The 24,137-nt window shown below is 38.8% G+C and overlaps 1 protein-coding gene across 1 annotated transcript in view; it reads left to right on the forward strand.

Moving 5' to 3' along the window:
• Positions 1 to 24,137, forward strand: part of ST8SIA1 (ST8 alpha-N-acetyl-neuraminide alpha-2,8-sialyltransferase 1) — a 133,991-nt gene that overhangs the window by 86,578 nt on the left and 23,276 nt on the right. Inside the window, exon 4 of the mRNA XM_008140483.3 lies at positions 4,649 to 4,741. Within this exon, the coding sequence (XP_008138705.1) occupies positions 4,649 to 4,741 (93 nt within the window). The remainder of the gene's footprint in view (positions 1 to 4,648; positions 4,742 to 24,137) is intronic.

The raw sequence follows: 24,137 nt of genomic DNA on the forward strand, positions 1-24,137 counted from the left end.
TTCCCTGGCCCAGGCCCTGGTTGGGGCTCATGCAGGAGGCAACCAATCGATGTGTTTCTCTCACATTGATGTTTCTCTCTGTCTTTCCCTCTGTCTTCCACTCTCCCTAAAAATCAATGGAAAAATATCCTTGGGTGAGGATTAACTAAAAAAAATAAAAGTGCTTTTTAGCACCTTTTTTAAAGGTTAAAGTCACTGTGATTTTTTCCAAGGACATATTTTCCTTTTTGTTTGTATGGACTGACTTCTTGCTGTGAAAGATGAGTTTGTTGGTCCAGCCACACTGGCATGAACACACAGTTCTGAAAATATTGAAGCCCTTCTGTACCAGTTAGCAAATGTCAGCCACTGGACTCTCCCAGGGCTCTCCCTCTCTCGTGGCTGCCCCATCCCACCCAGGACCGACCCCAAACCCCATCTCTCCTAGACCCAGAGCTACAGGGGAAAGGGACTCTATTCCCCTCTCCCAGGCACCTTCAACAAGCACCACTTCGCCCCAAGCAGCTTAGTTTCCATCTGATTTATATAATGGCCGTCAGGTAAGGCTTTGTTTGCAGAAAGTATTCAGTGTGAAAACCCCTGCTCAAGGTCAGTCCTCAGGCCCTTGCAAGTTTGCACAGTCCGGGATTTCTGAGAATGAAGGCCTTCCTCCCAAACACACTAGCTCCTTATGAAGTCAAGTGCATGTGTAATTACCTTGCATCCAAATGGGCAACAGACACAGGCTGTGGGTATGGAGGTGACCCCTGAGCCGGGTCCAAATCAGATGAGGCAGAAGGTGCTGGAGCCCAGGCTCAAGTGGAGGCGGCAGGAAAGGAGTGAGCTTTGCTCCGTGCCCAGCCCTGTGCCAGGTGCTCAGCGTCCAGATCCTCTCCAATCCTATGAGAGGTGTTTTCTTTGCTCCCTTTTCCTCCTCCCTCCTTCCCTTGCATCTGGATTTACTGAGCACCTGACTGTGACAGGGGCTGGGGTACAAAGGCAAAGCTAGCATCCCCAAGACCTCACCACCCCGGGGCGTAAGAGCATCATCCAGAAAACAGCTGTGACTGGGGTGGGTGCAGAATGCATAGGAGCCCCAAGTGACTCAGGGAAGGTTCTCCAGTGGAGTTAAAGCCAAGCTTGGATTTGAAGGATGAGGAAGGGCATTCAAGGTGGAGGGAACTGCATGTGCGAAGGCAGGGAGGCAGGAAACAGCCTGCCTGGTCTGGGAACTGTGGGAGGGCGATGGAGCCCAGCCCCAGGAAATCTGCTGGGTGAGGTTGGGTCCTAGAACCCACTACCTGGACCCTCTGCCTCCTTGACCTCCTTTGCTCCTGGCTGCCTGGCCAGGAAGAGGCCCCGCCTACCTGCACAAAAGGAGGCTTTGAAGCTGGAGAGAGGGAGTGAGAAAGGAGGGGCCAGCTGGTGTGTGTTTTTGGATTGCTTCTCAGAAATTTCCTCCTCTTCCTCTTTCTCCTCCTCCTCCTCCTACTCCTCATCCTCCTCCTCCTCCTCCGACACCATGGCAGCTGGGGGGTGGGGGGCCCTGTGGGCTGGGGGTAGAGACCTCTGCTCCCCCTCTCTGAGCCTCAGTTTTGGCATCTAGAATACGGGCACGACAACACAGTTGCTGGCTCCTGGCAACCCAAGTGCTCCAGGAAGCTGAGGGCCAGGCTGGACTCATTAGGGGGAAGGCCTGGGAGGTCAGGGCGGGGCTGGGGAGTACCCTGCATCATCCTGCAGCTCGGGGCTTGGCAAGGTGGTGAGGAGTCACGTAGCCTGCACTTCCCACCAAGCAGCCTGCCCTGGTGTGCCCACTGCACTGTCACTGTCGAGGAGCCCCCAGGGGAGTGGGAGACAGGGCCGAGGCACAGACACAGGGATGAATCTCCCTGTGAGCCCCTGCAGTGAGAGGTCTAGGGGGTCTCCCCTGCTGGGGCACAGGGCTCAGCTGTTCCCAGAACCGGTCAAAGCCCCAAAAGGAGGGGCAAGGAGGGGTCTATTTCCTGGGGCTGCTGCTCCGATGACTACAGACAGGCCTGCACAAACAGGAACATGTGCTTGCCCCGTTCTGGGGCTGGAATCTGAAATCAGGATGTTGGGGCTGTGCTCCCTGGGAGGGCTCCAGGGGAGGGTCCTTCCTGCCTCTTCAGCTTCTGGGGGCTCCTGGCCGCTTCCCTTCAGTCTTCACATGGCCCCTCTTCCGTCCTCACGTGACTTCTCGCGCCTTAGGATTGTTTTAAAATTTAAAGATTCCTCGCCACCCTATTCCCCACCCATCTGCACTCCCCAATTCAAAGAATATTTCATTTTTCATCAGTTCTATGATCACATCTTGTAGGTTCGTGAGCCAAGTTACTAAGACACTTTAGCCATTAATGTCTGTTAATTGTGACAACAACAATAATGACAATTTTGAAACACTGTTACACAATTATGCCTTATTAGAAACAATTTGTCTGTCTTAAATGTGCCTTTTATGTAAACCTTTGTAATGATCAGTTTAGGAGTTGAGCAGCTAAAATTATAATGTGCTTTTTCTGAGAAAGGAGCTACAGGGAAGTGTCAGAGACATTGCACTCGAAGAGAAAGTTGTCCCAGAAGAACTTAAAGCAGATATTCACACCAAAATATAATTTCATTATTTTACAGGAATGCATTTATAAAAGGTTATCTTTATTGCTTTAAGCATTTCCCTCTGCTGTAGGATTTGGCAGTCAGTACCTTCAAGTTTCTCTTGAGCGTTTACCCTGTGGTAGGAGGTATGAAGGAACCTAGACACCCGAGGCATGGATCTACCCACAAGGCACACACAGAAAAACAAAGTAGTTGCTTCATTTAATAATGACAAGGCAGGTTGACAGCACTCTTTAGCAATATTCAGATTTTCTAGTTTTCATGTAAACTGGTTGATTTTCAAATGTTATGAAGGTCTATCAAGATCAAAGCTTCTTCAAGAGACAAATGTCCAGATTTTAGCCTGTGTTTGCAAAGATCAGTTACATCACAAGACCACAGTCAGCCCACTGCCGGATGAGCCTGGTTGCTAATGTATAAGCTCACTCCCTCATAAGGGTCCTCAGAAACCACATGGATGTCATGTGACTGCTAGGCTGGCGATGCTTCAAGAGCAGGTTCTGTGACTCGGCTTCCCCCGGGCTCCCCTCAGTGTTTGTTCTCAGTGGACACTCAGAAGTCACTGACTAGCTGACTAATCTGTGGGTAGCTGCCACAAAAACCAGTATCTCATTACCAAAGAGCAGATGAAAGGAAGACTCTAAATCAACTGAGACAGGTTTCCACCTAAGATGCCCTGATGTGGGAGGAGTCACAGGGTGAGTAAGAGACAACACCAGGGAACTCGAGCAGATCAGCTGAGTGGGTGCCCGGAAAATTCCATGTCCTGGGGAAAATTTGTTTGGGAAAAATTTATTAGTTGGGGAACTGCAGAGACATTAATATTCGTAAGACCTCATTACCTACAAACAAACAATGCTTTAGTTTGTTGAAGTAATAAAAGTTAGTGATGCCCTGATGTGGTAGAAGTCAGGTTAGAGATATGGGTGGAGAGGAGAAACTAGGACACAGTAATAAAATAAAACCTAGTGGAAACTAGATTCATTTGAGATTGTCATAAGTAATAGATGTGTGTTTAATTACATTGACATGCTATTTTTGATATGTGATATTTTTGAGCTTTTACTATGTGTGGGACATAAAGGCAGGGGCTGTTTATATGTTTCTCCTTTTAATCTTTACAACAACCTTATTGGAAAGGAAGACACTATCTTCATTTGTCTAATGGGGAAACTGAGGCCAGGCAGATGAATTAACTAGTCTAATTTCCCGCTGGCAGAAAGCCATGGGATTTGGATTTGTAATTGCCATATTTTCCACTGTACACATTCACAAGACATAGCCACGAAAAGCAAACCAGAGTGTGTGTGTGTGTGTGTGTGTGTGTGTGTGTGTGAGAGAGAGAGAGAGAGAGAGAGAGAGAGAGAGAGAGAGAGAGAGTTATTTCCATCACCAAGAAAACATACTCTTTTCCTTGGCTGACCTGGGATGGTGGAGAATCATTTCATTTCTCTAGATGACAGATCACTTATGACTTCATCAGTAGTCAACCCATACATTGGTCATGTACACAAAAGGGAGACCTGCATTGATTTAGCACATTATAATGGTACATTCAAGGCAGGTTTTGCCCTGAATGTACTATTATAATTTAGAATTTGGGGGAAAAAGGGAAAAACACAAACAAATACAATTCCTCCCTGTCTCTTGAGGTTTAGAGGTATGCAGAGTACAGTGTAGGCCCTGTGTCCTCTCGTGTCCCACACTCTCCTGAGCTGCAATTTCAGGTCTAACACTCCCTATCCTCCCACCTCAAAAATATTTTGAGTGGAATAAATTCATTCCAGTTATTTCTCTTTCCTTTCATAGATCATTTACTTCTGCAGCTGATGTTTTCTTTCTTCTAAAACAGGACTCGTTTTTATGACAGTGTTTTGAAGGCGCTGATATTCATCTGATGTCCATTAAAAGGGAGAGGTGATAAAAGTTATTTGTGAATTGAGCTATACTTAGTAAAATTCCTATTTGTTGTGATAACTGACAGTTTGAAGGTACATAAATCATCCTAAAATGTTTGTTTTTGTTTCCCTAGATGCAATCTTCCTCCCTTGTCAAGTGAATACACTAAAGACGTTGGATCCAAAAGTCATCTAGTGACAGCTAACCCCAGCATAATTCGGCAAAGGTAAGCATTTATGACATCCGTTGGTGAGGAACTAGAGAGGAAGGCTTTTGAAGTATTAAACATCTAAAGAGAATGAGCATAACTCAGTTTAGGAAACAAAGAAGGACACCATCTGGACAGGCAGGAAGGATGAAGAAGGGAATTGTAAATAAACTAGCCAGGCTTATGGGAATCCAAACACCATTTCATGCTTCTGCTGAGATTCTGTTTCTTGCCTCCAGAGAGGGTAGAAATAACATGAGGACCCATTGTTTTGCCCAAAGAAGCAACACAATATCCTACTTACTCATTACTACTACTTTCCAATTTGTTGGCTTCGGTCCCAACTCATTGATTGATATTGATTGTTGAACTGAATTAATATCAGTTTAATTAAGAATAAAGATAAATGATCAATCTACTGCATATACATGCATAAAAATAACAATATTGTCAGAATGTAGAGGAGTGTATGATGACATTATATTATATCAATCAGGTATGGGAAAACAGAATGGAAAATTCTTGCTCTAGTATTGATTCCAGAAATCTTGGCAGCTGCTGTGGGAGCTTCTGTGTGTCAGTCTCCAGTTGATGAAGCCCATCAGTAGGCTGTTTCTCCAAGGCCTGTTCATTGTGGAGAATGACTCAGTCTCTGTGAAAAGAGGAGTCAGACGTTGCCTTTAGACTCTCTTGTGTAGCTAGCAATTCAGAGTGAAATATCCAGACGTTTGGGTTCTGGTGCTTGTCATCTAAGGAAGTCCTATACAAGTGACCAGCACTTGTGTGTCACTTTTTAAACACTGTTGCACCACTTGTTTTGGTTCTTAAGTAAGTATTCCCATAAAATAGATGTCTAGAAACACAACCAAGTAATTTTTAATTTTGAGGGATATTGTGAAATTACCTATCCAAATTACCTATTTACTTCCTCTTCAATAACGGATAAAACTGCCTGTTTCCTAATCCTAATTACGTATTGTTAACCTTTACATTTTTGCCAGTTTGTTGGGTGAAAAATGGTACATTATTTACTTACTTAATATGTATTTTTCCGAATACAAGAAGGGCTGAGTGGATATTGGCTATTAGCACTTCTATGAATTGCCTATTTGTATTTCTTGTTTATTTAGGCTTTTAAAAATATTTTCCATTTGATTTAGAGGAACTGTTTATAATATAGATATTAACTCTTTGTTTGCTACTATGTAACATATGTTTTCTCCTAATCTGTCACATATCTTTTAAGTTATGTCCTATCAGAGCTTAACATTTTTTATGTAATTTGTTTATCTTTTTCTTTATGGTTTCTTTTTATTAAAAAAAAAACCTTTCCTTGGATGATCTTTCATATCCACATCTCATCCAATGGGAAAATATTATATTACATTTATCTAGTAAATTTATGGTTTCATTTTTATGTTTAAGAAATTTAGTCCATGTGAATATATTTATTTTTATAACAATAATTTTATTGTTTTCAAGAAAGACATTTTCATCATCAGAATTTAAAACAAAAGAGAAAAATGCAAAGAAGGTAAACAACAAATCATCCCAAACCTGCCCATTCGAAAATAATGGTAATTAATATTAGGTAAACTTTTTTCAGATATTTCATATGTTCTTCAGAACTTTGAAGTTATTGTTTTATTATCTTCTTAGGTTCTAGTGTTGCCAATCAGAAGTCTAATAGAAATTTATTTTTTTGTTCAAGGGAAATCTTTTCTATCTCCACTGATAACTTTCAAAAATTTATTTTATCATTTAAATTCAGACAGTTTACCAACATTTATCTTAGAATGGGTCTTCTTAAATTCATGTTGCTTAGCACATTAGTAAGATTTTCTTTTAGTTGGAAGACTTGAGAATTTAGTGGTGAAGATTCTGTACGCTAAGATGACTTTGGTTTACTCCCTGTTCACCCACTTTCAGGCTGTGTGAGCATGGCAAGTTACTTAACACTGTCTCCATCAGCTTCCTCATTTGTAAAGCGGGGATAATACTTTTATTATAGTGAATTACACTACATATGAATGTATATGCATATATGTGCATATATAGGGCATCCCCAAAAATGTAAATACACACTTTGAATAAATATAAAGGCAGTGGATATTAAAATACATTTTATTTTCAAAATTGAGCTATCAGCTGTTAAAGTGTGTATACATTTTTTGGACCCACCTATCTGTGTATGTGCATATATATCTATATATTTTAATTATATATATTTTTCATGGGGGTCTGATCAGGAAGATGACAGAAAATCACCAGTGATGATGGTGTCTTTTTACTTCAATTAAAGTGTGTTGGGGTGCTGGGGACCCTAAGGATGTGTAGTTTTTAAATTTGGGATGAGTTTGTCCCAGGTTCAAGAGAATGAACAAAAAGGCAAGAGAACTTACAAAAGTATTTTTTACAAATAAGTACAGATACAGAAGTTCCCAAAAAAGTAAGGGAAGTTCCTAAGTACTCTTCATTTAGTTTTCCCCCAATAGAAACATCTTGCATAACCATAATATATTACTTTAACTATTATTTTGATTTGGGAATAACTTTTAAGAAGGAATAAATGTTCTTGTGAAGTGAAATGAGACATCCAAGGGTAAAAGATTCTGAATATTTAGAGCAATATTTAGAGCAAGATGAAGGGGGAGGGGGGGAGAGAGAGAGAGAGAGAGAGAGAGAGAGAGAGAGAGAGAGATTGTGTTATTGAGAAAAATTATGAAAACTACAGGAGAAATGATAGGGTAAACAAATACTTAAGAGGAAAAATAAACCTATTGGTTAAGACTTATGTTCAACATAAACAATTAATACAAGGCAAGCAAGAATCATTATGATTACAAATCATTATGATTAATCATTTAGTCAACATTTCCATGTGCTAGATTATGTGCTACTTATACACATTGCAACATTTACTCCTCAAAACAATCCTAATAGGTAGAATATTTTAAATATGTATTTACAGAAAAATGAAATGTGATGTGGTAAGTTTAGTCACCTGCTCATACTCACAGGTGCTAGTAATCATTCTGGGACTTTACCCAGACAGAGCTCAGTCCAAAACCCATGCTCCTCATCAGTGACCATCACTCCAGGTAATCTTTCCAGGTGATCCATGCATTGCACAAGGAAACAATTGCATTTTCATAAGTGACAAGTTATTTTGGAAAGTGACATTTTTTTTCACTTAAAAATGTATTCAATGTAGCAAGGTATTTGGATTAAAAAATCAAAATGAATGTAAATATTCTATTTTGTGCAATATGGAAATGATATACCATTACAATAGCATCAAGTAATATGATGTACTTAACAAACAAAAAAGCAAGCATTCTATGGAAATATTTTGGAATTTTATTGAGACATTTCAGACAACCTGACTAAATGTATGGATATACCATGTCCATGACTAAAAGACTCAGTATTGTAAAGGCATCAGTCCTATCCAAATTGGTTTATAGATTCATTGAAATTCCAGTAACAACCTCAATACTGTTGTGTGTGTATAACTTGACAAGTTGAAATGCAGAGCCAAGAATATCAAAGAAGCTCTTGAAGGAAAAAATGGTTGGAGAAGTTGTTCTATGATATTATAATCCAGTACCTATATATAGCTATTATAATTAAGACAATATGATATTGGTGCAGAGATAAACAAACTGATCAGTTAAACAGAACAGGGGCCCCTCAATCAGATCCACATACATAGAGACTCTTAATATATGACAGAGGTAATATTGTAGATCAATGAGAAAAGGAAAAACTTTTCAAAATGATGTTGAGACAGTTAGGTGTCTATTTGGAACAAATGAAATTATATTTCTACCTCAAACCTTATATAAAGCATTGTTTCTAGATGGTGGAGACCTAAACTTGAAAAGCAAAAGAAGAAATCTTGTAGGAAACAGCACAGACCTTGTAATTTCTTAAATAAATAGCGCTAATTGAAAGGAAAAGACTGATAAGTTTGATTTATTAAAATAAGGAACTTTTATTCATAAGAAGACATTCTAAAAGCAGAGCAAGTACAACCACATTATAGAAGAAGACAACTAACAAAGGACTTGCATTCAGAATATATGAATAACTCTTTCATATTTAATTTAGAAAGAAATTAATATGAAAAACAGAAATCCCAATAAAATATGTCAGAACCAGACTTCAAAGCACTAGTCTAAATAACAAGTAAATAGTGAATATATGCTCAACCTCATTAATATTCAGACAAATGCAAATAAATATTCTAATGAGGCATTATTCCATATCCATCAGGTTGGCAGCAATTGTTTCAGCTGTTGGTGAGAATGTGAAGCAACAGACAGTATCATATATCCTAGTTGGAGTGAATATAGTTAAAACAACTTTGCAATGCATTTCGACATTACCTAGTGGAGTTGAAGATGTACATACCCCATACCTTAGCAGTTCCATTCCTAGGAATATACCCTAGAGAAAAACAACAGTAACTATAAGGGAGAAGTGCATAGTAATTGTTTATAGTAGTTAAAAATCTAAAATAATTACGACACTTGCCAGTGTGGCTCAGTTTTTGGAGTCTCATCCCACTCACGGGTTCAATTCCCAGGCAGGCACATGCCTGGATTGAGGTTCGGTCCTGGTTGGGGCATGTATGAAAGGCAACCAATTGATGTTTCTCTCTCACATTGATGTTTCTCTCTCTGTGTCTCACTCTCCCTTTCTCTAAAGTCAGTGAGCATATTTTCGGGTGAGGATTAAAATAAATAAACAAACAAACAAACAAACAAATAAAATAGTTGATTCTACCGCTGTGCATTAGTGATAGAATGAATATATAGGAAAATGTTTACATAACAGAATACTTTATAGCAATGCACTATACAACTATCCATAGTAAAATAGATGAAATTCACAAACCTAATGTTGAGAGAGAAAAAAAGTGAGTCATAATACAGTAGAACTTCATATAAAGGTAAAAATAAAACTAACAGTGTGGTGTAGGGACAAATACAGAGCAAGTAAAACTATGCAGAACAGCAGTGGTCCTTCCAGGGGGAAGGAGAGTACTGGATTGGGCAAGTTTTTTATTCATGTCTTGTACAGTTTTCTCTCAAAGCTGTTCAAACCCAAGATGTTGGCAGTGTCTTGCACTTTCATGTGACTGAAAATTAAACTCATTTGGCAAAGCTGTGCAGTTGAAATGCTAAGTACCACTAATTTTCAGCTGTCCTCCAAAGCTTTGATTCTTATAAAAAATGTTCCACTGAGATTTATAAGCACTATGAGTTTTCACTACAAAATTCTCTTAAAAAAATATCAGTATCAAGATAAAACAGGCTTGCCCACCCGGGGTGGCTCAGTGGTTGAGCGTTGACCTACAAGGTCATGGTTTGATTCCCAGTCAGGGCGCATGCCTGGGTTGCGGGCTCGATCCCCAGTGGGTTCCTGTAGGAGGCAGCCAATTGATGTTTCTCTCTCATCAAAGTTTCTATCTCTCTATCCCTTCCTTTCCCCTCTCTCTAAAATAAATAAAAACATGTTTAAAAAAAGATAAAATAGGCTTGAGAAAAATTAAATATATATGAGACCGTATGATTATGGTACAAAAAATAAGGTTAGAAAACTTAATATTTGTTGATGAATTTAACAGAAATTACTATCACTTTTGTTAGGATACTTGTTTAAATGCATTCTTATTATTTTTTTTTTTTGAAAAACAGCTATATTGGGGTATAATTGATATTCAAAAAAACTGCACATGTTTAATGGATATACTTTGATGAGTTTGGGCCTATGCATACACCTGTGATACTGTCACCACAATTAAGGTAATAAATATATCCATCACCTCCAAAAGTTTCCTTGTACCCTTGTTTGTGTGTATGTATATGTGGTGTGGTCACAACACTTAACATAAGGTATATCATCTCAGTAAGTTGTTATTCAATGGGTGTAAAATGTGTTTTCCTTGACAGTCCCCAGAACAAAAACATTAGTTAGGATGCCTGAGACACAAGATGAGAAAAGGCTCTGATCGCATTTTTATGGGCTGGGAGGCGGAAGGCTGTTCTAATATAGCTGCAGAGTTCTCTGTTGGATGTTCAGTTGCTATTGTCCTCTTCCTTTCTTCACTGGGTTTTGCAGGTGGATGGCAGCAGGGACCCATGCATAAGGTTACACTTTATCAACACACCAACTAACCTAATGGGTTTTAAACACTTTTGTTCAAATATGCCTTACAAGAATGTTTTAAATCCATCTTTATTTCATTGATCATTTTTAAATCACCTGATTTTTTTGGCTACAAAGATAAATTGCTAGCAAGAATGCATGTTCAGGGCATTATATACTGTGCATAGGCTTTAAGTATATACCGTCCAATCTGAGAAATACAGATTTGACTCTTCTGATGGTCCATATCCTCGTAGCAATGTCAGTAATCTTTGTCAAGTTGATTCAGTAAGTTGAGTTGACTTTGTGTCAGGAAAGGCAGACTACTTTTTAATTCAAGTACATGCTAAAACGTAACCCCATATAATCATCTCGTTTTTGAACTCTAATTATTGACTCTATAAATAAAGTAAGGAAATTGCCAAGAGTTGGTCCCCTGAATAAAATAAGGCATGGCCTCTTTCTGTTTCTTATTTTTTTAAAAGATGTTTTTGCTTTCTCTCAGGGGACACTGCCTCAGGAGCTATGTATCTTGGAAATATTTTTTTTTTGTTTGGTGATCTGGTGGTTTTTACACTCGGGGGAAATGCATCCTTGCAGTATTTGAGATAATAAGAGGGATGCTTTTATTTTGGAAAGTGGAAAAGGGAAAATTATGAAAGTAGAGTTTGGAAAAGAGAAAACTGTTCAGACGGTCAGATTAGTCCCCAGCAGATGTTTTAGAAAAGTATCTATGTAGAAGTGGAAGATTTGGAAATTCCTGGGGGAGGAGGGAGATTAAGATTCAAGTGTCACAGAACCAAGATGCAGAAACACTCATTCAACTCATGCCTTTTGAAATCTGCTCTGGAACAGGGACTACAAAGTTGAGTAAAACATGACTCACACACTAGTTACTCACAGTGAATAGACATTGCCAAGGTCTTGGAGTCTACCTAAGGTGCTTTAGGGCTTCCTTGAACCCCTTCTACAATTAATGCAAAATTTTCATGGATGTGCATGTAAGCTTCTTTAATTATACAAAAAAGGCTTAAAGTTGATTGGCCCAGACTGAGTCATTATATGATAGCATGATCTAAAAGAAGAAATCAGAGTTCTCAAAGCTTATTTCTCAATTTGCAATAGAGTTGGAACCTCAGTAGCCATTTTTCTTATTACAGCAGTTCTATACATATTTGGGCAAATGATTGAAAAAAAGATAAAAACTTGAACTAAGTTGACCTATCATGACATTAAGAATTCATTTTTAAATATGAAGGCTCTAACTTGGGAAAGATTGTTATTTGCAGCCACTAAATCAGAGCAGCAGGATTCTGAATGTGTGTGTTTCTATACAAGCATATTAGAGAAAATAGTATGGGTGTGAGCAGCTTGGGGTAAGAATTTCTTACCTGTGCCCTTGAGGTCCCGGCAAGTTGTTTGGCACACAGGACATGCACAGTATATGTCTATGGAATGAATAAGTAAATAGATATATTTAAAAATCTCCAAGCCGAATTTCTGGTTTAAATTGTCTTATAAAAGAAAATTCAGTGATTTATTTTTTATTTATTTATTTTTTTGGTGTTAGTTAAAATGCATTTCTTATCTTAAGCTGAGGAGATGAATGTTTTAGTAACAGATATTTCAAAACAGTATTAGTGGAATGCTTAGCAGGGAAAACTTGGTTATTTATTTTTTTAAAGGTTGACATGAATTAGGAAATAAAAAAGCTCCCAGAACAAATGCAGTATAAATCATGGCGGAGTTAACCTTTTAAAATTTGTAAGCCTGTAGCTTTTGATTCACTGGGTGAACTTGATACGAGACCCTGATATTTATTTGAGGTTCCTCGTATCCACTAGAGCCTGGATAGTCTTTCTCATACAAGTGGAAGAGACTTTATCCCATGGTTATTGCCTCTATTTACTAAGGGCAATTGGGAATGTGGAGATATTACCAGGAAAAACAGTGGTTTATTTTGTGTACTTTTTATTTTATTTTTCACCTTTTTTTGTTAATTAAAATTTTTAAATGTTGACACTATTGCAGGTGTCCCACATTTTCTTCCCCTTGGTCCATCTCCAACGACCCCCACCACCCTCTCCCTTGGTCTTCACCACACTGTTGTCCTTGTCCTTGGGGTCTGCATATATTCTTTAGCTAATCACTTCACATTCTTATCCAGTCACCCTGCCCCTCTGGCACCTGCCAGTCTGTTCCATGTATACATGTTCCTGGTTCCATTTTGTTCATCTGTTTATTTTGTTCATTAGATCCCACATATTAGTGAGATCATATGGTATTTGTCTTTCTCTGACTGGCTTTTTTTTTTTTTTTTTTTGGTTAGCATAATACTCTCCAGGTCCATGCATGCTATTGCAAAGAGTAAGTGTTCCATGCTGAAGGTCACAAATCATCAGAGAGATGCAAATTAAAACCACAATAAGATATCACCTCACACCTGTCAGAATGGCTACCATCAATAAATCAACAAACAAGTGCTGGCGAGGATGTGGAGAAAAGGGAACCCTAGTGCACTGTTGGTGGGAATACAGATTGGTACAGCCACTGTGGAAAACAATATGGAGTTTCCTCAAAAAATTAAAAATGGAACTGCCTTTTGACCCAGCGATCCCACTTCTGGGAATATATCCTAAGAATCCCAAAACACAAATCAAAGACTATATGCACCCCTATGTTCATAGCAGCAATTATTTACAACTAGAGGCCCGGTGCATGAATTCGTGCACAGATGGGGTCCAACCAGCCCTGCCTCCAATTGCGGTGGGGAGAGGGGGTAGTCAGGGGTGGGGCTGGCCAGGGGAAGGGGCCACAGGTGGTTGGCTGGCTGGCCCCGCCCCCTGGCCAAACTCCCAGTTGAGGGGACAATTTGCATATTAGCCTTGTATTATATAGGATAGCCAAGATCTGGAAATAGCCCAAGTTCCCATCAGCAGATGAGTGTGTGCTTTTTAAAAAATAATTTGAGTATTAAGGAAAATAATTTGGGTCCAAAGAAGATTATAGCAGTTTGTCTTTAAAATTCTATATGACTCACATCTCAGCTTATGTTTCTAAAACTTCCATATCTACTCTGCCAGCTGACTCTTTTCTCTTCAGACTTGGAGCATCTTATCAGTGTTTGCATCAAGGCTTGGCATCCATTGATAGCATTCTGTCTAACACCTGCCATAATATAAGGGAATTCAGAGGTGGATGCTAAAACTGGAACTAAAGAGAGCAAGTAGGAGATAGAGAAGGGATGCTTCTAAAAGGATATAGATCTGTGCAGAGTTTGTGTTTGAGATGCAATATTGCATAGTGGTGGAGGTCTTGGCTTTAAAGAGATTTATGTTCAAATTCTAGTGCCAGTGCACTATGTTGTATTGGTTGCTTAACCTCCCACCTGTCAATTGAGAATAAAATTATTTACCTTAAGGGTTGTTGAGAGATATAAATGAAATAATGTGGCTGCATCCAGTAAAACTACTCTGATTGATATTCAGAATGGCTACTCAGGAAAATTCTACTGTTGGAATACATTTTGTTCTTGGCTAATTCATTTTTAAATCCATTAGTGGGCTCATCAAATTTAGGAAATCTCCATGGTTATCTGCATAACTTCTCCTCCAAACAAACAAAAAAACTGCCACAAAACAGAAAATCATTGACCTGAAAGCAGACCAAGCACTGTGAACTATACAATTTGGATATCAAAGATGAGAACAGGAGACCATGTTACCATTTTAATGGGTGTTTCATATTAAGCCATGATAAGGGATGATAAGGGACCTAAGGTGGTCTCAGGTCATTAGCAGCCCCTGGCTCCCAGTAGAAGCAAACACATTTCTTCTAGAGGAAAGCTCTCGGAATTCCCTTATATCACTTTCAAACAAATACAAGCTCATAAGCAAACACTGAAATTCATACAAACCATCAATATTGAGAGTCCTCAGAGACAAAAAGCAAACAAAAAGTTACAGATGCAAATGCCTAAGAATGTATTAGAATTATCAGATGTAGTATATAACTAAGAATAAAATCTTTATAAAAATAAGTTGCTCTAACCGGTTTGGCTCAGTGGATAGAGCGTTGGCCTGCGGACTAAAGGGTCCCAGGTTTGATTCCGGTCAAGGGCATGTACCTTGGTTGCGGGCACATCCCCAGTAGGGGGTGTGCAGGAGGCAGCTGATCGATGTTTCTCTCTCATCGATGTTTCTAACTCTCTACCCCTCTCCCTTCCTCTCTGTAAAAAAGAAATAAACTGTATTTTTTTAAAAAGAATAAGTCAATAAGAGAACATCAAAATTACTAGTAACTAGATAATTTTGAAAAAGAACTTTTGGTAATGAAAATTGTAGTTGTTTAAATCAGTACACAATGATTATACATAACTGAAGAGAGAATTGGTAAACTGAAAGATAAGCAAATAATTTTCCAGATACAAGGATATAGAAAATATGAAGATAAGATAAAAACACATAGGTAGAATGAGAAGGACTAGATTAAAGTATAATTGGGGAATTATAAAATAGAGGTAAAAGTTGAGACTTATTCAGAATTAAAGAATAATGTAATCCATAATTACAACACAAAATATAAAACATAAATACATTTTTAAAAATGGCAGACCTAGACCATTTTAGTAAAACTAAAGAAAGTAAAATGCTGTTAAAAACAGCCAGAGAGAAAAAACAGATCATTTGCAAAAGATTGATAATTAGACTAAAAGCAGACACCTTCCAACAGTAATATTGATAGTGAAAAAATATTTTCAGAGTGTTAATATATAAGAAACTAGCAACATAGAAACACATACTCAGCAAATTCCTTTAAAAAATAAAAATAAAAAATTCTAAAAAAACAAGACATAGAGATTATTTACCATCAATAGACATTCACTGAAAGAAATTCTAAAGAATGTATATCAGGAAAAAAGAAATTACTGCAGAAGGAAAATCTGAGATGCAAAGAAATCACTAAGCAAATAAATCTAAACAAACCTCATCTATATAAAATAATAATTATATGTATGTGTATCTTTGCACATGATTTGTAGTGTCAAAATAAAAGGCACAACTAAAATACTGGAAAATAACATCACATATGGGGAGATTGGAGTTGAAGTGTTTTGAAACTCTTGTTTCAGTTATTTATTGCTCAATAACAAATCACCCTTTGGGGCTTAAGCAACAATAATAATTTTAGTGTCTTTCACAATTTCTGTGGGCCAGGGATTCAGGAAGGACTAGGTTGAGCAAATCTGGCTCATGGTCTCTCATCCGGTGGTTCACGTTGAAATGGTGCAGGGCTGGAGCAGCTGGGGCTGACCAGGCACCTCGCTTTCTTCATGTGGTCTCAGGGCTCTCCACATGGTCTCTCCTTGTGGGCTAGTTTGGGCAACCTCACAGCATGACAGCTTCAGGACAGTGGGACTGTTCACATAGTAGCTAGCTTCTCCCAAACCTTGTATACGAAGAGAACAAAGCAGAAGTATATGCCATTTTTTTTTAATATATTTTATTGATTTTTTACAAAGAAGGGAGAGGGATAGAGAGTTAGAAACATCGAAGAGAGAAACATCGATCAGCTGCCTCTTGAACACCCCCTGGGGATGTGCCCGCAACCAAGGTTGCCCTTGACCGGAATCGAACCTGGGACCCTTGAGTCCGCAGGCCAACGCTCTGTCCACTGAGCCAAACCGGTTTCAGCCATTTTTATAACCTCATATCAGAAGTGATTGAGCATCAGTTCCATCATACTCTATAGGATGAAGCAATCACAAAGGCCCACCCAGGCCCTGGCTGGTTTTGCTCAGTGGATAGAGCGTCTGTTTGTGGACTGAAGGGTCCTGGTTCGGTTCTGGTCAGGGGTGCGTGTTCAAGTAGCAGGCTCGGTCCCCGGTGGGGGACATGTGGGAAGCTGCCAATCGATGATTCTCTTTCATAATTGATGTCTCTGTCTCTCCTTCTCCCTTCCTCTATGAAATCAATTAAAAAAAAGACCCACCCAGGCTCAAGGAGGAAGAGTCCTAGCATACATCCATCTCCTATTAGGAGGATCATAAAGTCACATTGCTAGTAGAGTGTGGTTAGATGTTGTTGTGGTCATCTTTGGAAAAATATAATCTGCCACAGTCTACCCTTAGGCCAAAGAATTCATATCCCTCACACATTATCAGCCCCTCCTTGAAAACCCCCCAAGACTTATCCCCTGAGAGTATCAACTCAAAGTCCCAGGATCTCCAAATAAGAACAGCAGCAGAAAAAAACTAGAAAAGAATAACCTAAAAACAAAAATACAAGAGGGAAATTTAAAAAACCAAAGTAGATTTGAAAAGATGATAAATAAAAATTACTTAAAAATCAACTTTTTATTATTTTTCTACAAATCCATCCTAAAAACAAAGAAAGAACTCACAGTGTATGCAAATATAAATATCATGTATAGATAATTTGAAAATAATGAAACTCTTTAAGCATATAAAAATATATCAGTTTTATAGTTTATGTTATATATGTATTAATGGAGTAATACACAAGGGTATTTTGGGATAATGTTCCTGAATAACTTTAATCGTTATTAGATTATTCATATTATAATGTACAGTGGAAGTAAATATATAAATGCATATGCCTCAACTATATAATTATATGCATAGGAAATCTCTAAGGAAAAATATCAGTAGTTTCCAAATTTGCTACAAAATTGTATAATAGAGCAAAATCATTTAAAGAGCTTGCTATTTTACATTTTCTTCTAATAAAAATTTGTTTTGACAATACAGCAGCTCTGTGAGCTAGAGGGATAGACAATATCAATGAAGCCCCAATTGTGTGTGTGTGTGTGTGTGTGTGTGTGTGTGTGTGTGTGTGTGTGTGTTCATGCCCCTCCAGATCTAAGTGAGATTAGTTCGGACCCCAAATTTTATGTACTGAATTCAGAAAAAATCAGAATGTCCTCTGCATCTTTTTAGTAACATTGTCCTGGGAACAGAAGAAGTGAGCATGACACCAAGATCCCAACTCCTGACACAGAGTAGTTATTCCATTAATGTCCATTTGTTTCCTTTCTTTTTTTTTTCCCTCTGTGACCCTCTAATCCTCAACATTAAATAGCAGGTGAGGTCAAATGATTCTCTAAAGGCATAATTAGTACATAGTTATTGGAATAGACTGAATTCTCATGGTACTTTCATGCAGATTCAATGAGAGTGGGTTGCACCCCAGTGAGAAAACATTAAAGGGTGGAATCAGCAAGGGTACCAGGTTAAGAATCTTTACATAACCCGGCCAGCGTGGTTTAGTGGTTAAACTTCAACCTATGACCCAGGAGGTCACAATTTGATTTCTGGCCAGGGCACATACTCGGGTTGTGAGCTCGATCCCCAGTAGGGGGCGTGCAGGAGGCAGCTGATCAAAGATTCTCATCATTGATGTTTCTATTTCTCTCTCTCCTTTTCTCTCTCTGAAATCAATAAAAACATACATTTTTTAAAAATAATGTTTATACAGGATTTATATTGACATGCAACATACTGAGACCCCCCAATCATTGTACTCACTTTCTCTGACCTGCCCTCCTCCACCTTCTTTTTAATGTTTACTTCAGTGGTATAATTATTCCTGATCATCAGAATGTCAGTGAATTTTAATTTCATTGGAAGGAAAAATGTGTGGAGCGATTTCTGGAAATCAGCAGGGCAGCATTGGCTTACTTAACTACATTCTGCATGTAACATGGCAGGAAAAAATTTGCTAGCATTTGGCGCCAGAATTCTGTTTAGGGAGTGTGCTGTTTGTCTCTGGAACTACTTCTTGCTAACTTCTGGGTCAGGGAGAGACTAAAGGGTGTGGTATTGTTGCAAAGTTGGATCTGAAATAGCAGAGGGTAGAACTGCTGGGATGAGCCAAAGAGAGGAGATAAGAAAGCAAGAAGGGCTGGAAAAGGGAGAAGCAATGAAGGATTAGGAAAGAAATCTTTGGGAGCCTTAGGCAAGCTTGTTAGAAAATAACTCAGATCTCTGAAATCAATTGTGAATTACTTTTTCATAAATTATGTGTTCTGAGATTATTTCCCCTTGATATACCATTCCCCTTCTCACCATTTTCTCTCTTCAAATTTCTAATATATCTGTGCATTTTTGTATATTGTACCTATGTGTATGCACTTGTATATAAATGGTGAAGTGACTGTTTCATCTGAGATCAACATGGTTTGTGCTGTGAATAACGGCACCTCCCGGGTAGAGAGGGCCTTGAAAATGTAACCTTCCTGGGAATGTTCAGAGCAGTCTTCCTGGCAAGTGCTTCATTTGTACTGACTGCATGAACTTTTTGGAGTGTAGGCACTCTCTTGATTCACAAAGAGATTTTGTTACAGCTCAGGCACTTGTGCCCCAGCTTAACTGTGGGAGGCAATGTTAAAAGTGAAGCCCAAAACTCGCTAATTATCTTACTAAACTCCTTATGTGCTCAGAGTTTCTTTGGGCAAGATGGTAGGCGCCCATCTGTGAACGCTTCCATTTCACACAGTTCATTGTGGTTCAGTGATTTCAGATTGTTCAGCTATTAATGAGCTTTCCTAATATCCTCATAAGAAATAATAGGATAGGAATAATTATTAGCATGTATATGAATGTCGCTGTAGTCTGAAAATTGCATCATTGTTAAGTTTATATGTGTAAGCAATTTGACTGGCGAATATGAGCCAAGTTAAGTAAACAGAATATAGTTTTAGAAATTATTAATTATAATTGTTTTGGTTGTGTATTTGTTAATCAGTTATATGTTCTTATTGAAAAATGTTTGCTTTCCAACTTGAAATATAAGAATGTTTTTAGAGAACATACATTATATTATAGAGAAATGTAGATACATTGGCCTCTATAAGTTCTGTTACTAAACTGCTTTAATTTGTTTAATAGGAAGGTTTTTTGGAAGGCAGGGAGGGGTGGGTGGGAAAAGATTACCCAAAGAACTTACTTATATGCATATATGCATAACCCATGGACACAGACAATAATGTGGTGAAGGCTTGGGGAGGGGTTTGGGGGTTGGAGAGGGTCAATGGGGAAAATGGGGACATCTGTAATAGTTTCAACAATACAGATACATTTTAAAAAATTAGAATTTTAGTATTTGGCTGGCCTCTAAATTAATATTCATTTTAGCTTAAGTTTTCACTATTATCTTTTATATCTGTAACAACCAACACAACAACTAATCAGAAGTCTTAATCTCCCCCCCTGGGCCCCCGGCCCTCTATCCCATCTCAATAAATGGCAACTCCATTTTCTAGTTGCTCAATTCAAAAATTTTTGAGGTCTCCTTGACTTATCTCTTTTTTAAAAATATTTTATTGATTTTTTACAGAGAGGAAGGGAGAGGGATAGAGAGTTAGAAACATCAATGGGAGAGAAACATCAATCAGCTGCCTCCTGCACAGCCCCCACTGGGCATGTGCCCACAACCAAGGTACATGCCCTTGACCGGAATCGAACCTGGGACAATTCAGTCCGCAGGCCGACGCTCTATCCACTGAGCTAAACCGGTTAGGGCTCCTTGACTTATCTCTTTCCCTCACACTTCACATTTGATTAACTCCACTGCCAAATTATGATGAACCTACTTTCAAACATTGTAACTATTTCTCATCTCCTCCGCCACCACTACCTAGGTCCAAGCCACCATCATCTCCCTCCTTGAGTTATTGCAATTGTCTCCCAACAAAATTTTATGCTTCCACCTTTACCAATTATGCCAGAAACCTTGACTGTTTTAGAGGTAGGGACTGGGAGTCATTTTAGGTGAAGAATTGGACAGGAATCTTTAGTGTTATTTAGATCACACCAATTTATATGGCCAGTTAGCCTAGGGCTGGTTATCCTGCTGCCAAAAGATTAACAGTGGCTTTTGGAGAACTAATGGGAAACAGCCCCCAGTTTCTGTATTACAAAGCCCCATAGAGTATAGATTCAGAAGTCTACTGCCATCTTCTAAGACCAGAAGCTCTTAAAGGGGTGTCTCTATTTTGGGTTACACCTCATTCTAACAAATCTGTGAAACAGAAAGGCTGCATTTTTTAGAATATTTGCTAGATAATAACCTGTGGCTGATAACACTAAACAGCACAGAAGACAGAGTTTTCATAACACTAATCCTCATTGGATAAAAAGGTTTTCTCGTTAGAAGCATTTGTTATTTTGCAAGAGCTTTTGGTTATTATTTGTTTAAACACCGTTCTTCCTATTTTTTATTTTTATTTATTTTTATTATTTTTTTTTATTGATTTCAGAGAAGAAAGGGAGAGTGAGAGAGAGATAGAAACATCAGTGATGAGAGAGAATCATTGATCGGCTGACTCCTACATGCCCCACACTGGGGATTGAGACCGAAACCCAGGCATGTGCTCTGACCAGGAATTGAACCATGACCCCTTGGTTTGTAGGTTGATGCTCAAACCCTGAGCCACACCGGCTGGGCTGTTCTTATTATTAAATTTTTGTAAATAGAGATGTCATAGAAGACTGAAACTGGTGATTATTAGTACGTATATTATTTGACCTCTGCTGCATTTAATACTGTTATTTCATGCTTCCCTGAAATTCTTTTCTTCTGGAGTCACAGCACACCTCTTTGTCTTGTTTCTTCTTAGCTTCCTTTGCTGATGGTTGTTTTTTTTTTTTTTAAATCTACCCCCTTACTGTTGCTGTTCTCCAGTGTTGCCTCTCAGCTCTCTTCTTTTGTCACTATGTTTGCCTTCCCTTGGGGAAAACATCTTTTAGCTTTCTCACTCAGCCATTAGCATCATCCCCGGCCTTGCTTCTCTGTGCTGCAGACAGTTATCTGTCTTCTGGCTGTCTCCATTTAGACTCCCCACAGGCACAAATTTCAGTGTGTCTCCAAAGTGAATTAATGATCTTTCTCATCAAACCTTCCTTGTCCCAGGAGTCCCTATCACAGTTATGAGCACCATCCATCAAATCACTGAGGTGGCTGACTTTTTGAGTCATCTTTGTAACTCCTCACTTTATCATCCAGATCTACTTAACTACAAAGCCCTATCAAAGTTACTTTCATATTATTTATTAACTTTGTATTATCTCATTATTTCCACTACTGTTGCCTTTATCGTAGTCATAAAAATCCTTTGCCAGGGCTCAAATAGTGTCCAAAATTCTTCCTTCAATCGGATTTTTTTCCCTATAGTACGGATTTGTCTTCTAAAATCCAAATTAAAATTTGTCACTGGCTCCCCATTACTTTCTAACTGAGGTCTCAGCTTATCATCCCCCCCCCACACTCTCTCATTTGCCTCAAATGCCAGCATCACTCTTCACTCCTCAAGACCATGCTCACCAACACCTCTGCATACATGCAGTGCCCTTGGCCTAGAGCAGGCGTCCTCAAACTACGGCCCGCGGGCCACATGTGGGTGTTTTTGCCGTTTTGTTTTTTTACTTCAAAATAAGATATGTGCAGTGTGCTTAGGAATTTGTTCATAGTTTTTTTTAAACTATAGTCCGGCCCTCCAACGGTCTGAGGGACAGTGAACTGGCCCCCTGTTTAAAAAGTTTGAGGATCCCTGGCCTAGAGTGTCCTTCTCCTCAGTATCTCTTACATGACTTAGCAGTGACTCTGTCTTTCATCTTTTTATTCCCAGCACCTACCAGAGTGTTTGACACAGAGTGAGTCTTCAGCAAGTAGTTGGGTTAATATGTGTCATTCTGATGAAATGTTTTATTCTAACTTTTAAATTAAATTATCATACATGAATACGTGGACCAAAATATTTATAAGAGAAATGAAAAATAAGGAGAAAAGGAGGTCAAATGCTAAAATCTTCAAGGAATTTTCACTAACTGCAGTGAGGAGAGAGTTGAGAGTCATAATTTTGAACTAAGCCTGCTGAACAAGAATAGCATAGAAATCTCAGAAGAAGATGGGGAAAGGCTGTGACTCAACCCCATTCTACCCATGGGCAAAGAAACACAGAAGATCCCCAGCTCGTGTGAACTCTTCTTAGCTTGATGAAGTCATTGCCCTTCCTTCATCAGTTTCTCTCTTTCTTTATTCACTTGGAAACCACCCTTCACAATACATAACATGCATGGGTAGAGAGTGACAGGTAGAGGCAGTAACACTTTGCAGGCTAAATTGTCTGAAAGCTGGAAAATGTTCAAAAAAGGAAGATGAAGATGAGAGGAAGAGCCCTAAGAATAGTGTCGGTAGAGGTAAAATTGTTACTTCTGTCTCTGACTGGAGAAGAACTGAAGCCTACATATGACTCCCTAGCAGTCAGACAACAGGCAAGTTGGAGTGGAAGATCCTCCCTTAGTCCAGCAGAAACATGAGGTAAATGTTTGCCGGACACCGGAAACCAGGCTCTGGGCGCAGCCCTTTAGTATTCTGTCTAGGTCTAGATCCAAAAAACAAAATGTGCAACACGTAAGTGATCAGTAATGGTGGGTAAGAGGCTATCATTCACCCATGTAACTACATATTGTTTTGGATCAGTGTGTGTGTGTGTTTGTGTGTGTGTGTGTGTGTGTGTGTGTTTACTATTTAAGAAAAATTAAAATATATGCATTTGGGCCTAGCTGGTGTGGTTTAGTGGTTGAGCATTGACCTGTGAACCAGTAGGTATGGTTTGATTCACAGTCAGGGAACATGCCCGGGTTGCAGGCTCAATCCCCCAGTAGGGGGCATGCAGGAGGCAGCCGATCAATGATTCTCTCTCATCATTGATGTTTCTATCTCTCTCCCCTTCTCCCTTCCTCTCTGAAAGCAATAACACACACACACACACACACACACACACACACACACACACACACAGTATAGATCCTATAAAACATTTTGCAATACAAGGAAAAGTAACTTAAAGACTCAGAGGAAAAACACAAATAAAAATTCTTTTCCAGAGAGAATAGAAGAAAATCTTTCAAAGTCTTAGCTTTATGTACTTAATACAAATTGACCCACAGGGTGCCAGAAATGTTTAGAACAACAGAGAATGAGTTGAAAGTGGAGAGGCAAAGGGAGATGACTGAGAGCAGGCAGAACTACAAAGAAAGCAATACTTAAAGAGAACAATAAATTTCACATCAGATGCACAAAGAGCAGAGTTAGAGTGCAGAAAATAAAGTTTTTAATATTTCAACTTTATAAATGTAGAGCAATAAAAAAGAGGTACATGACAAGAAATAAGATGGAGGAAAAAATAAGGGAGAGTCAATGTATATGTTACAACTTTTCTGAAAAAAATAAAAAAA

The sequence above is a fragment of the Eptesicus fuscus genome, chromosome 7 (assembly GCF_027574615.1).
Source record: "Eptesicus fuscus isolate TK198812 chromosome 7, DD_ASM_mEF_20220401, whole genome shotgun sequence".
NCBI lineage: Eukaryota > Metazoa > Chordata > Mammalia > Chiroptera > Vespertilionidae > Eptesicus > Eptesicus fuscus.